Genomic DNA, 14,069 nt, shown 5'->3' on the forward strand with positions numbered 1-14,069 from the left:
ACCGACTCAAGGTAATATTTCCACCTTAATATCGAGAGCTGGTGATAGAATACTAGCCAATCAATGATCAGAATGGTACCGTACTTTACCAATCTAGCTAGTCTGGAGCAGGCCGTGAGGCGATTCTCATAATCATCAGCTCGGAAGATTTTTGCTAGGCCACAGATTGTGCGACAAAAATAGGCTGATCATCAGTCAGGTCTTGTGCGATATAATAATTTTTGCATATATATTCGAAAAACATATTAACCTTTATTCTTTATTTTTTTTTCCAAACGAATGTGAGAAAATGTGAAAGGGGATCTAGTTGCAACACAGAACCAGCTCTAAAAGTAAATATTGACGACAAAAGCATATGTTATGAAAGGCTGAGGGAGTCACAATTTCGAGATCGTCAGGCGTAAGACCAACTATGTGTCTCTCTGGTAGATCTCCATGTGAAAAGGTACGAAAGTTTATTTGCATGTGCTTTCATGAAGCTCTTGGTATCAGACGACAACACTAATCACGCCTCATACCTCTTTATCTTTTTTCCCAGCAAGATATAAAGCATGTAGGAGTATGTGGAAGTTCTGCCAACTTTCCGCAAAAAACTTTCTCGCAAAATAAGGTATGTATATGCCCTAAATTATGTATGTATGGAAGCGAGTTTTTTCTCACTATGAGCCTTGTATTTAGGAAATGAAAAAAAATGGCCAATATTATTGACTTCAGGTTTAAAGTCCATGATAAATCGGATGACGAAATCTTCATAATCAAAATAGCCTGGCAAACATTGGTCAAAGATGCCATACCTACTATTAAAAAAAGAATGACAATACTTTATAAGCAGGTTCCTGATGAGATTAAGCTCTACGTGGATAATTCAAAAGGGCCGGCAAAAGCGTTGAAACAAGATGATATGATTTCCAAGTATTTTAATATCGATCACATTGAAGAGGGTCTCATCCTCATATACCTTCAATAGTTAGAATTCTTTCATGCATATCATGTAGCGATATATTCACAATTTTTTATGTATTAGATACTCTGGCAGTGTTTTTTTATTTAAATAAAGCATGTATTATGTTTTTGTCGTAAATCTTTGATAAATGTCACGTGTAATGATGTAATATAATCGTCTAACAATCCTGTACTACATCTTAATTGCATATATATTGGGTAAATGCATTATGAATTGATACCAAAAATCTATCATTTTCCACATGAGCACTTATACCGGAAACCAAAAATACTTTTATATCCATAGACCAGCTTTACCTGTAACAGCAGTCAAGTGCACATTTTTTCGCAAGCACAAACTCACATATATAAAAACCATGTCTTCACAAGCTTCTTCATCCGCTTCACCCGCCTTAATAACGGAAGAAATTTCCACTAGAACAATGTCGGATGTGGTTAAGGATTTTAATACAGAGGAGCTTATCGATTATTTGGGGAGGAAAAACTTAAAACTTAATAAAGATGATATTAAAATTCTTCATAAAGAGAAAATTTCTGGTCTTGCCTTCCTTGAGTTGACGGAAGAAAAATTTCGCAGTATTGGGTTAGCATTAGAATCAGCAACAACACTTGCAAAATTTATCGAAGGTTTTGGCCAAAAAATAAGAAACTATTTTTCACTTAAATCTCTCGATGACTTGAAGGAAATGTTACGTAGAAATAAGGTCAATGGGAAAGATATATTAAACATTAATCAGTTTACCCCTAGTAGGTAATTAATTAATTTTCAAACTGACCAGATAGCCCTATGAAAAAAAATCATTCAATTTTTGTACAATATTTGTTCAAGTCCATGTGGAAATTGTACAATTATTGCAGATTTTTGGATAAAAATAGCTATGAAGTTTTTCATAGCATATTAAAAGTATGCAATTTTTATACAACTTAAATATAGGATATAGAAAATGTTCAATTTTTGTGTGATCTTTATACAACTTAAATTTAGGATACAGAAAACATTCAATTTTTGTACAATAAAAATTATAATTATTGTACAACTTGAAAATAGACTTAAATTTAGAATATGGAAAGCAATTTTGGGGTAATCCTACTATACTACTTTCCATCTTACTTGTATGATTACATTTGACCACTTTTAGGGTCAAATAGACCACTTTTAACCATTATAAATAGATTTTCCTAAGTAAAGTGATTTATGCAGTAAGGTTACATAAAATTCAACTGCATATTTGCTTATAAATGGGCATCTTCCAGACTAGAGTTTAGAACCAGTTTTATTTTCGAAAACTGAATTTAAAACGAGCACAACCGGTTCAATCCGTTTCAAACCGATTTCGCAAAACCCGATTGAAACTGAATAACCGATTCGTATATATTTGATAATTCTGGCCAGAATTAAATGTGATCAGCATAAATCCTGCCAAGTTATAATTCTGGCCGGAATTACATCCCTTGTGTAATACAGTTCAAAATTTTGTGGGATACAAATATCTATAATAAAATTTTGTATAACATAACTTACCCGGTGGCTAAACTATTTAGCCGTAGTCACGTGATTTAAATTTCGTAATTCGGGCCAGCACTATAAAGTTTCAAATATTTTATTAATTAATTATAAATTTTATAATTATTTCTTATTATTTTATATTACGTCAATTTAAACTTATAATCAATCTAGGAAAAATATTTGAACAATTAAATATATTAGAAATCTGTTCATTTCATTCTTTTGATACTCATTTTATTCGATAAATTATCAATTTAACTAAACCATTTGAATTAAAATTTTTATTCAAAAATCTGGTGATTATTTAAAGAATTTCGAATATGAATTTGGTTATAATAGTCTATTATTAAATCAATAATTTCTTTAATTAATTAATTGTAAAATATTGTAAAAATATCAATTTTTTTTGATTTTTATGAATTTGAAAATCAAACTTGAAAATCTTAATCATTTTTCTACATGTTGTTATAAAAAAAATTAAAAAGAAAAAAAAATTAAAAATAAATTTGGGGGAAAGAAAAAGGATAAAGAAAGGAATCAGTTCAAAAAAAGGGAAATTTCCAAAAAAAAGGAATCTGAAAAAAAATAAGTACTGAAAAAATTCTGAAAAAAAAAGGACAATAATTCAAAAAAAAAAATATTTTTCAGTTTGGGAAAAAAAATTAAACCTAAACGGGAAAAAAATGAGAAAAAACAAATTTTTCGGTTTGAAAAAAAACTAAACCGAAAGAAGAAAGGAAGAAAATTTTTTTTTCAGTTTGAAAAAAAAAATGAAAAATTTAAAATTATTAATCAAAAAAAAAATTCTAAAATTTCATTAACTGATGTATCATGAAGCTGATCTTTATGAAAAGATCAGGTGGAGGCATGTCATCATTCACAAAAATTAAAAATCAGTTTTGATCAGTTTGATTAATCGGTTTAAACTGGTTTGAAATAACCGGTTAATCAGTTTAAACCGGTTTGAAATAACTGGTTAATCGGTTTAAACTGGTTTGAAATAACTGGTTAATCGGTTTAAACCGGTTTGAATATAACCGGTTAACCGAATTGTAAACCGGTTAAATTTCGAATTGGTTAAACCTGGTTATAAATCCAATAACCGATTCCGGTTCTAACCTCTATTCTAGACTCATTGGTGAAATTTTTGTAACTAAAAAAAAGTCAAAAACTTTTTATTAGGTTACACAATTAGTTCTGACTGGAATTATAATTTGGCCAGAATTATGTGGTAAAAATCAACTCTTAAAATTATATATATTAATCACGTGATCTGATCGTCAAAATAAATATGATGACGTGAAATGTTTTTGTTTATGTTTATGTTTTTTTAACCTTTTAACTTTTCTTCAACTTTCTTTTAAAATATCAGGTAAGAAAAACTTGTGTTCTTTATCTTTTTATTTTCCTAACTTTTTACATTTTAATGTTACTAACTTGCTTTCTTCACTAACTTCATACTTTTTTTTTATTACTAACACTAATAATTTACTTTTTAACACTATTAATTTGCTTCTTCACTAACTTCATACTTTTTTATTACTAACACTAATAATTTACTTTTTAACACTACTAATTTGCTTTCTTCACTAACTTCATACTTTTTTATTTAATACTAATAATTTACTTACACTAATAATTTACTTTCTTCTTTGATACTACTAATTTACTTTCATGTTACTAACATACTTTATTTTATTTTATTTTCTTACAAATTTTTATATTTATAATTATATCAAATTTAGTATTTTATTTATGAAATATTGTGTATATTTTTTATATTTTAAGTCAATAAAAATTCATAATTTCACTTTACAAATTGCCTGTTATTACTGTAAAATTTAACCTATATTTCCTAAAATATGGCCTAAAATTTGGCTCAAAAATCACACAATAATTGTATAAATTCAGGTCAAAAATAGGATAATTATTGAATGAATTACCATGCAATAATTGTGTGATTTATTGCAATTTTTAGCACAATTATTGTATGGTTAAATATATAGAAATCGTAGTGAATTTAATTGAATGATTTTTCAACAAAAATCACACAGACTTTTTTCATAGGGTAGCTATATTAACTTTATTTTTCTCTGTAGTCTTCGAGGAGATTAGTGATGATGATAAGGCATTCGAACATTGTATGGAAGACATTATCTTAAAGCTTTCGAACGTGGAAACTATGACCGATGCTAATGAGATGACGCGCTGTGAATTTATTACATGCATCCATCGCTATAGCTAAAAAACTCACCTCTCAAGATATATTTATAGTTTTGCAGAAAGACGTTTCTGGTGAAGATGCTACTGGCCGAGTAGACTACACGATCAAAAGTCTAGAGGATTTTCTTTGCATCACCGAAGGGAAACCACGAAATATTAAGATTGAATATGCGCAGGTAGGCCTACTATCCACATTTTCGCTTTCTAACATATTAGAGATATTAATGATGGTTTATCTCTTAAAATCTAGTACAACTTGAAAGCGCATTTCAGACAAATAAAAAGAAATGGACTGCGGATCAAGCATTTGGGAACGACTATTTTGACTATATCTATGGTATTGTGACCACAGGTATGGAGTGGCATTTTATCATATATACTCCTGATGGTATATACTCTACGAGTGGAAGTGAATATTAAATTAATCTCTCGAAGTCCGCCGTTAAAGAAAATTCTGAGCTACTTCGAAACAATGTGAAAAGGGTAATAGGTATAATTATTGGGTTATTAAAAAATCGGGTTAGTGTAGATAGTTCTCCGTTTAGCAAGAGGGCTAGGATCAAAAAAATTATCAAAAAATAATGTGTATTGTGGGCTAGGTCCCGATCTTGTATTTATTTTCACATATATTAATAAAAAATTTTCTTGGCAAAAGTGATCGGCATGAACAATTATTCATGCGCACGTGATTTTTGATCATAAAGATTCTTCACGGTTACACCTATGCACCTATGATACATGAAAGATAATGCATGTTCTGTTTGTTTTTTCTGAATGAGTCAGAACTTGATAAATAAATGCACAGTAATGGTCGATGAACGTGTCCCTTCTTAATGTGCATGGAAATGTATATTCCTTTCTATTTTACAGGCTTTTTCGGAAAGATCCTTTAAAATAAATCTTGTTAAAAATTACCTGGTTTTGTGTTCTCTAGAAGGATTTGTGAATAACGTATAGTGACTTTTTTTTAGTTGATTTATATGTACAGTAACAATTCATCGACCGGTAATTGTTGCTCTGGAATATCTAATAGATCTGAAATTAAATCATCTCAAATACGCGAGCGGTAATTGGTTAAAATCAAAACCCTTTTACATGATTTATGTTAATAGATAAACATTGCGAAAATTTTAGCATAGATACAGAAACGGAATATGTTGGTGGGAATTGGTTAATTATAAAAGCATAGTAAATTAGGCGAAAAATTGGCATTAGAATAGCGGGAAGGAACTCTCATTTTATGGGTTAGGGCTCGAGATGCTTCCTCCCTTTAAACTCGCTACTTCGTTTGTTTTATTACATTTGTTTTTTTAGCTTATCATAAACAATGAAAAAAATTAAAGATTTTTTCAACGTGAAATAAAACTTTTATTATCTTTAGTTATTCTATTATGTATATATTGTTTCCAGAATATTTATCTATGTCCTTTTTGATTCCCTTCCCTTCGTCCATATTTCATTTTACATTTACAAACTTTTTTTGGGCCTTCCCCTTCTCCTTTGAGCGCTTTTTTGTTCTTTAGTCTCTTTATCAGATTCGTGATTTGTTTCCTCAATTTTAACGATTTGAGACTGGATATGGTTATTGTTTGTGATTATAATCTTAGGTAAATATCTATTAATATCACTGTTGACATTCCCAAATCCAATTACTACCCGAGTATAATTGGGATTAATTTCATGATTTTTATTTCGCGTTTCTTTAGTTATACATTCTACTGATTCATCTGTCTCACTTCTGTGTGTAATCCATATGAACATTATTTCCAACTTATCCTCAAAATTTGATAAGTTTGGTTTTAAATTTGGCCAGATACTGGAGAAAAACTTTCTCTCAGAATCTGAATGGTTATCCTTATTAAGAGTAATCTGTACTGGGGCAACGTACAATTTATCCTTTGTTTGCAAGATCAGTAATCCATCGATGGCCTCTTGGTTCCAACAGCATGGTAAGTAAAACATACATTTCTCTTCATTCGAAGAAAACTTAATTTTTTTTTCGTTATAAAAAAATTCCATACCACCAGGCTTAAAATTTACACGGTTCGCCATTAATCCATTCCTAAAAATACTAGCAATACACGCCTTTTCAACAAAAGATCCCTTAACTGATGGGTTGTTTTTGAAATCTGCCATGCAACTGATCCATTTTATATCTGTGAATATTTCCATTTCTCTTTTTTCAAAGAGATATTCAACCATGGAACCTCGTACAAGACCACAGACATAATAACAGATATCGTCATCTTTGATGTAAAAGTAACGATGATCATAATCATCATCTCTATAGCCCAGTTTAGGATGTGTATTTGTAATGAATGACGACATTAATCCAACATGACTATGAAAACAGAGAAAGTCAGCATCATATAGATCATATAGTTCACAAAACAAACCAAAAATATATTTACCGATCCCATGTATGTTTATTGCCTAATAGATTTTCCGAATATTCTATCATCGGCTTTTGTATTATTGACTTTAATTTTTGTTTTAGATATGCAAATGCACCTTCAAAATTCTCGTGACTATATTCTAGCAAAAAGTTTAAGAATAGTGGAATTTTGCCTGTGATGTCTTTGATTTGTTCCTTCTCCTGATCATTCATTGCTGGCAAACTATACTTTTTCCACCATTCTTCCATCTCTTCCTAAATAAACATTATATTAATATACAAAAAATTCACCACATAAAGTATCTTAATCTTACCTCATTAAACCCTCCATAAAGCTTGATCTTCAATTCACCAGTTTGCTTTTGCATAAGATAATGTAGTATTGTCTTATTGTTAGCTGAAAAACTCATTATATAATAATGGTAATTGCTCATTTTATTAATTTGTTGTTTAATTTTTAAGCTAACCCCAGTATTATCAAGTTCATCTAGAGCATTCATTTGATCGACGATAAAATATAACTTTTCTTTGAATTGTAATTTTTTACAAAAATCTACGATATTTTCAAAATTTTCACAGGAATTAATTTCATTTATTTTTGCATCATCATCATGATAGGCAAGAAATAAGGCAGACTTGGTATAATCTACTGGGTCTACTGCCAGTTGGCGACAATCGGGAAGAAATACAACACGTCTTCCTGTTCGGAAAAGGAAGCATGCAATTGCTGAAAGAATATGTGACTTGCCATATCCGACAGTACCATAAACAAATAATTTCATATATCCAGTACCAGATCGAAGTTTGTTTATGGTTTCTAAAATGTTTCTGAATTCCTTTCGTCCCATAAAGTTGAAATAACGATTATTGTCAATAGCGAATCTATCTATTGGTAATTTTTCGCCAATGTATGGATATGGTAATGAGAGGAAATTTTTAGGATTTGAGTAAGTAGATTCATTCTCATCAAGTTTCATTATGCCTTCCATGATTTTATGGGCAGTAGAAATTATATTTAAATCTATAAAATAATTTTACATATTAAAATGATGATATTTAGTCTTAGTTGAACCCAAAAAATTACACACCTGCAAATTTTGCTCTTTTACTATTTTGACCTTCATCCAAATCTATCCGCGATCGCTTTCCTTTTTCTGATTGAATAAAAAATATAAGATGTGAGATAACGCGAATTTCTTGTTCGAGAGGTAAACCATTGGGAAACACTTACCAGTGGTGGTGGGCTGAGGCAATTGCACGAGGATGTGGATTGAGGATGTTGATAAGTTTTTTAAATATTTTGAAATTTCGTCTCCTGGTAACATTTTCTCTCCTTTAAGATCTTTTTCAATGTTAATTGTACCAAACGCGTTATCAAGCATCTTCAGCTTATCATTTTCACAGTCGAAAGGAATATTGACTTTCCATAATTTGAGATCGCTTCTGTCAATACTGGAAAGAGTGTTCTTCTTCATCTCATATATAGTATTCCTGAGTATCATAATGCGTTCTGAGGAATCGAACTTAACATAATCAAGTTCCTCTTTAGCAGGAACTTTACCTAGAATGAGATAATATGCCATGGTATACCTGCAAACGTGAAAATTAAAAGTTAAAAACAAGGTTCTAAAAAATAATTTTTCAGTATAACACGAGTAAAAGACTTTTTGGATATAATATTAGACCTAGCAGGTAGGGAATTTTCCTTGAATTTAGTTTATACCTGGAATGGTGAAAGTACTTGAGGTGAAGAATAGTTTGACATTTTGATTATTTATCATATATATATATGTTTCCATAAATGGTTGTTGACTAATTACTACAAACTGTGAGTTAGTACGAACTGAGTCAGCGATGTGTCAGGATCAAAAATACAAAATTGCGAAAAAAAATTTATCAAAAATCAGCCACATCTCACAATGTCACATGAGAGTGCCAATCAAAATAATTCCCAGCTATCAAAGACATTACGCAGTTATGACTGTACATTTGCAAGGAAGCGACTTTGAGCTTGCAGAGCTAATGTCTATTTTTTTTTGTTCTGAAATTTCGAGGGCCTTATTGGGTGGAGAACATAAACTTTTAGTGAGTTTTATACTAAGGTTAATTTATTTCTGACTCTGCTAACTGGCAACCACTTTATTTGATTCAGAATATCAATGTTGGGACAAATGAAAATCGATTATAGTTAATGTAGTATATAGATAGCTTAGATAGCTTAGATGAACGAAACACTGGCAGGCATTAGTATAGAGACTCTATTTTACATTGTAAACCAATATGTATTTTTTTTACATCAATAAATCAATAATTTCGATTGTAGCATTTTGTCACGGTTTTTTTTATCTATACTAACGAAATTTTGAATTAATCCGTTTTATATAAAAAATTATTATTGAACATGCAATCCACTGATTCATTGAGAGAATTAAATGCCAAGCTCTTAGTCGAGATTGCCAAGCTTAGGAAGGAGAATGCTGAGATTCCCGAACTTAAAAAGAAGTTGCTAAAATTTGCTGAGGATGAGGTTGAGAATGTAAGGCTGAAGCAAATTATTGAAGAGAATGCAAGGCGTGATGCTGAGAATGTTGAACTCAAGTCCAGAGTCAGAGAGCTTGAAACTAGACTTGCATTATTAGAACAGGGTTCAGCAGTGAATGAGATGTTATTGTTATTTGGTCAGACACAAAATGGTGACGAAGCGATGCCAACTGTTGACGTACCCAATTCTGTAATAGATCAGCTCAATAATGAAGTAGGATGAGCACCTAGTGATCTTTATGGTAACGATGAGAAAGTGGTCAATTTCTTGGATAAGGCATATAAGAAAAGCATTAGTAATGAAATTAGAGAGAAGAGGCGGGAAAAGAAGCAGAAAGATCAAAAGGCACTCGTAATTTCTCAGGATGTGACTAAAATCCCTGAGGTCATAGACATGTTAACTTCAGAGCAAGACGAGCAAGACTTATCACAATCTTATGAGGCTAATTCTGAGAGCATAAAATCCGCATCTTGCGTCTTATCGAAGCAACCGCAAGTTAATGCATCCAAATTAACATGTAATATTGAAAACCGTGAAGATTCTTCATGATCAGAATCATTTGACATGGAGGAACTTAAATCCGATTTGCATGATGAAGTTATTGCCAAGTTGGATAAAAATATAATTATGGAACAGGAGTTAAAGCAACAGTTATCATCACCTGCACATACATCTACATCAGATCAAACTTTAGAAGAACAGGATCCATCTTTAGATACCGCACAAAATATAGTTTGCATGTTCAGGAAAGCTAATAAGCTTAGTCAAGAAGCAATTTTATACTGGTGCTACTTTATAGAAAAATATAACAAAAGGATTGATAACCTTGTTGTTGGTGGAGTTAAGAAAAAAACTGCAACATCTATAGTATATCAAGAAATCAGGTGTGAATTTGTGACAAAAAATTCTTAGAGCTAGAAAATTATATAAGTTATTCAATACATTAGGAATAGAGAAAATTAAACAGGTCTCTTATAGTGCAGATGCTATTTCGAGCCTCAGTTACCCATAAATACAAAATATTATAGATCATGTGAGTTCAGTGATAAATTCACACAATGAAACCGTGAAGATTCTTCACGATCAGAGTCATGTGACTTCAAAAATTAATCCGACTAATGCATATATTTCTCCAAAAGCTAAGGTAAGTACATCAGAAAATGTATTATCTGCATCCCAATCTAATCCAACTTATAACCGCACCTATTTTCGCAATAAGACGTTGGACCAATATCCTACTTTATATAGAGAATTTAGTAGCGAAAATTTTGATTATTATGGCATTACTGATGAAACATCATGCGAGGACAGGACCCCAGACATCACATATATAACTCACGTTTGAGTTTTAGCAAATTCAATCAAAATTAGGTTAAACTCATAATTTTAAAAAGAGCAAATTGATTGAAAATTAATTAATAGTCATAATTATGAGTTTTAGCAAATTGTATTGATTTTACAAAGTCATATTTTATATTTGAGCAAATTGGTACTTTTTTTTTAAATTTAACTTATCCTTTGTTTTTAACTTTATAAATAATATTTTTAAAAATATTAGTTTCGGGGTCCAGGTCATATTTTGGCCAAAATTAAGCATAATGCAGGCTAAAAACTGTCCGTTTAGTTTTGCAACATTTTATTTTTTAATAATTATTTATTTAATTTATTATTTTTATTAATTATTATTTTATCTATAATCTACATATTTTAATTATAAAAATTGGCAGTTTAATTTATATTAATCATTTATTTTTTTATTGATAATAAAAAAAAAGATTATTAACTCATATTTTGAGTTTTAGCAAATTAGTATAGATTTGAAATGTGATAATTTGATTTTTAGCAAATTAGGTCTATTTTAGCAGGAGTAAAAAGTACTTAAATTCATGCAGATCAGTTATGAGTTATATATGTGATGTCTGGGGTTCTGCGGGAACTATATCTGCCCATTATGCAAATTAGGTCATGATGATGAAGAAATAGAAAGTAGATATAAAACTGGTTCCTATTTTATTAAATGTGAACAGTGCGAAATTGAAATAGTTGCATAATCTCATTGCTTTACAATAGTCTGGATAACTCTTTGGGGCGAAATCTTTTTTTCGAACAAATAGGTTTATATGAGAAAAAAGGGATTTAAATTGACTTACAACCATATAAATTAAGATATGTCCAAGACTGATAAAATACTAACCTCTGAATATCTGGATTGGCATGCCAAATTAAGTGGGTTACCAAGCATTTTGATAAGATTCATACCAAATTATACAAAAGATATAAAAAAGAAACTGGATGTGAACCATGGCAATTATCAGAAGCCACAGGTCGAAGAGTGAAAAATCAGGCACCAATCGGTTACCAATCAGGTAGCTGATTGGTGACTGATTGGTGACCGATTGGTGACTGATTGGCATTTTCACCAAATACCGTTACCAATCAGACAGTTTGCTAACTTTTGATCCAGTGATCAGAAAAAGATGAAATATAGCTCATTGGAATCGTCTCAACATGACGAATCTAATGGTAGTAAAATCGGATTTCTAGGATTAATACTTGATGAGAAATTAAGTAAAATATAAAAATAAAAATGTATCATTTATATTTTATTTATTTTTTTTTAACTATCAATCCTAGAGATGCGATTTTACTACCATTAAATTCGTCTTATTGAGACGATTCCAATGAGCTATATTTTATTCTTTTCTGATCACTGGATCAAAAGTTAGCAAACTGCCTGATTGGTGACTGATTGATACCTGATTTTTCACTTTTCAACCTGTGAGCTGTGATAAATACGCCAGCAAAGCCTCAAGCCTCTGATTTCAAGCATATCACTTTCAAAGTCAAACCTGATCAAAAGTTAATTATCAAATCCGTCTTAGAGCATTTCACATACCTGAAATTCCAAAATAGTTTTAGGGGGATTAATAATTATAATTTTGCATCACCTCAGCCATGGAGCTCACCATGCCCTATTTGTGATGAAAAACATGGAAATTATGGATTACATGGTGAATGGTATAGAACAGAATATTGTCTTACTTGCTTCACTTCAAGCAATAAATTCAAGTTCGCGATTGTAGCTTAGACCAGTCATGTAAAATCAGGAAAATTCTTGCTGAAGAATAGGGCTGTGTGCGACGTACAACGGTACGAGTCGCATATACAGTATAAATTTTTTTTTAGGTAAACAGAATTTCGCAACCCAATCTTGCAACTATGTAAATAAGCAAATAAAATAGGTATATTTGCTACATAAGAAAGTTCCAGTGAAAATAATGGAAACAAAACTTACTTAGTGAAATATCGGACAAGACATTACCTAGGGTAGGATACTTTTGGTTTAGACTGAGCATTTGCAAGACAGCTAATACATAGTTTCCCTTTAAGGCTCTCATTAGCGTCACGACCGATAAAATGGAGGTTAGGATGAAAAACAATGAATATAGCAGATTATTGGGTGGTGATAGAATAGACGCAATGAATAGAATAGACTATCATGTATAAAGTGGACCAGCGCCTTTCAACTGTATAATAAGCAAAGTCGCTAATTTGTAATTTATCCAATATATTGCAAATAAAAAATCTCACCTTGATTAACTCTTCGCATATGGATAGCAGAGTAGTAATGAACGAATTGATAAGAATTACCGACCCATTCGGAGCTTTAGTTGTATCTGTTATGCACATAGTTACTCATACTGATGCATTTTCTTAAATGCCTTTCTTTAATATAACGTACTACGTACCAAACATATTCTGATTTTTTTTGTAGTTAAGCTACTTTTAATTGAATAAGTTCCAAGTTTGTCAATTTAGCTATCAATAGCAGATTTAGTTAAGTTTAAAAAGCAGACACAAAACTATTTTTAGTTGATCAATCCCAGTTTTGGTTTTTCATTCTGATTTCTTGTAGTATAGTAGATCCAAATTTAGACTCTATTTCACAAGTAAGCATTTCAATTAAAGTTTCACCAATTTTACCATCAATTTCTTGCTTTCAGATTATAATAATACGTAGTTATTCAAAAGAATGATACATTTTTTGAATTAATAATAAAATTATAATGATATAATGTTAAAATGGATATTTATAAGTTGTCATTTCAACACTTGATCTCAACTTTACTCTTCGTTACCGCTTAATGATATCTAAAAATTTTGAAAATATCAGAAGGATTTTGTTTAATCTACATTAGGCCATGCAAACTTGATTTTTTTGGTTCTCATGACATAGCAATTTTGAAATGACCTGGCAACCAGCTTTTAATTTTTTTTTTTCAAAAAATTATATATATATCTGGTATCACGTGATTTTTTATAATTATAATAAATCGTGTATCAGGCAAAAATCGTGTATTCAAATTACAGACACTTAGCAAATTTTAAAGAACTCAGAAATATTTAAGTTTATATGAAGATTAGTAAATATCCTATAA

At 30.5% G+C, this 14,069-nt stretch overlaps 4 protein-coding genes across 4 annotated transcripts; 3 read left to right on the plus strand and 1 right to left on the minus strand.

The window, feature by feature from the left end:
- Nucleotides 1-412: 412 nt before the first annotated feature.
- On the plus strand, nucleotides 413-967 carry OCT59_004647 (uncharacterized protein; the record flags this gene model as incomplete). Its single annotated transcript, XM_066137819.1, has 3 exons — nucleotides 413-445; nucleotides 539-632; nucleotides 765-967. The coding sequence occupies 3 exons, from the start codon at nucleotides 413-415 to the stop codon at nucleotides 965-967; spliced, it is 330 nt and encodes a 109-aa protein (XP_065997025.1).
- A 5,193-nt stretch (nucleotides 968-6,160) lies between these two features.
- OCT59_004648 (uncharacterized protein) lies at nucleotides 6,161-8,671 on the minus strand (the record flags this gene model as incomplete). The annotated part of the gene is made up of 5 exons (XM_066137820.1): nucleotides 6,161-7,034; nucleotides 7,105-7,343; nucleotides 7,403-8,109; nucleotides 8,177-8,242; nucleotides 8,320-8,671. 5 exons carry the CDS (start codon nucleotides 8,669-8,671, stop codon nucleotides 6,161-6,163), a joined length of 2,238 nt encoding a protein of 745 aa, XP_065997026.1.
- An 818-nt stretch (nucleotides 8,672-9,489) lies between these two features.
- Nucleotides 9,490-10,179, plus strand: OCT59_004649 (uncharacterized protein; the record flags this gene model as incomplete). The annotated part of the gene is made up of 2 exons (XM_066137821.1): nucleotides 9,490-9,843; nucleotides 9,907-10,179. 2 exons carry the CDS (start codon nucleotides 9,490-9,492, stop codon nucleotides 10,177-10,179), a joined length of 627 nt encoding a protein of 208 aa, XP_065997027.1.
- A 78-nt stretch (nucleotides 10,180-10,257) lies between these two features.
- On the plus strand, nucleotides 10,258-10,975 carry OCT59_004650 (uncharacterized protein; the record flags this gene model as incomplete). Its single annotated transcript, XM_066137822.1, has 2 exons — nucleotides 10,258-10,516; nucleotides 10,659-10,975. The coding sequence occupies 2 exons, from the start codon at nucleotides 10,258-10,260 to the stop codon at nucleotides 10,973-10,975; spliced, it is 576 nt and encodes a 191-aa protein (XP_065997028.1).
- Nucleotides 10,976-14,069: the final 3,094 nt, after the last annotated feature.

The sequence above is a fragment of the Rhizophagus irregularis genome, chromosome 13 (assembly GCF_026210795.1).
Source record: "Rhizophagus irregularis chromosome 13, complete sequence".
Taxonomy (NCBI): Eukaryota; Fungi; Glomeromycota; class Glomeromycetes; order Glomerales; family Glomeraceae; genus Rhizophagus; species Rhizophagus irregularis.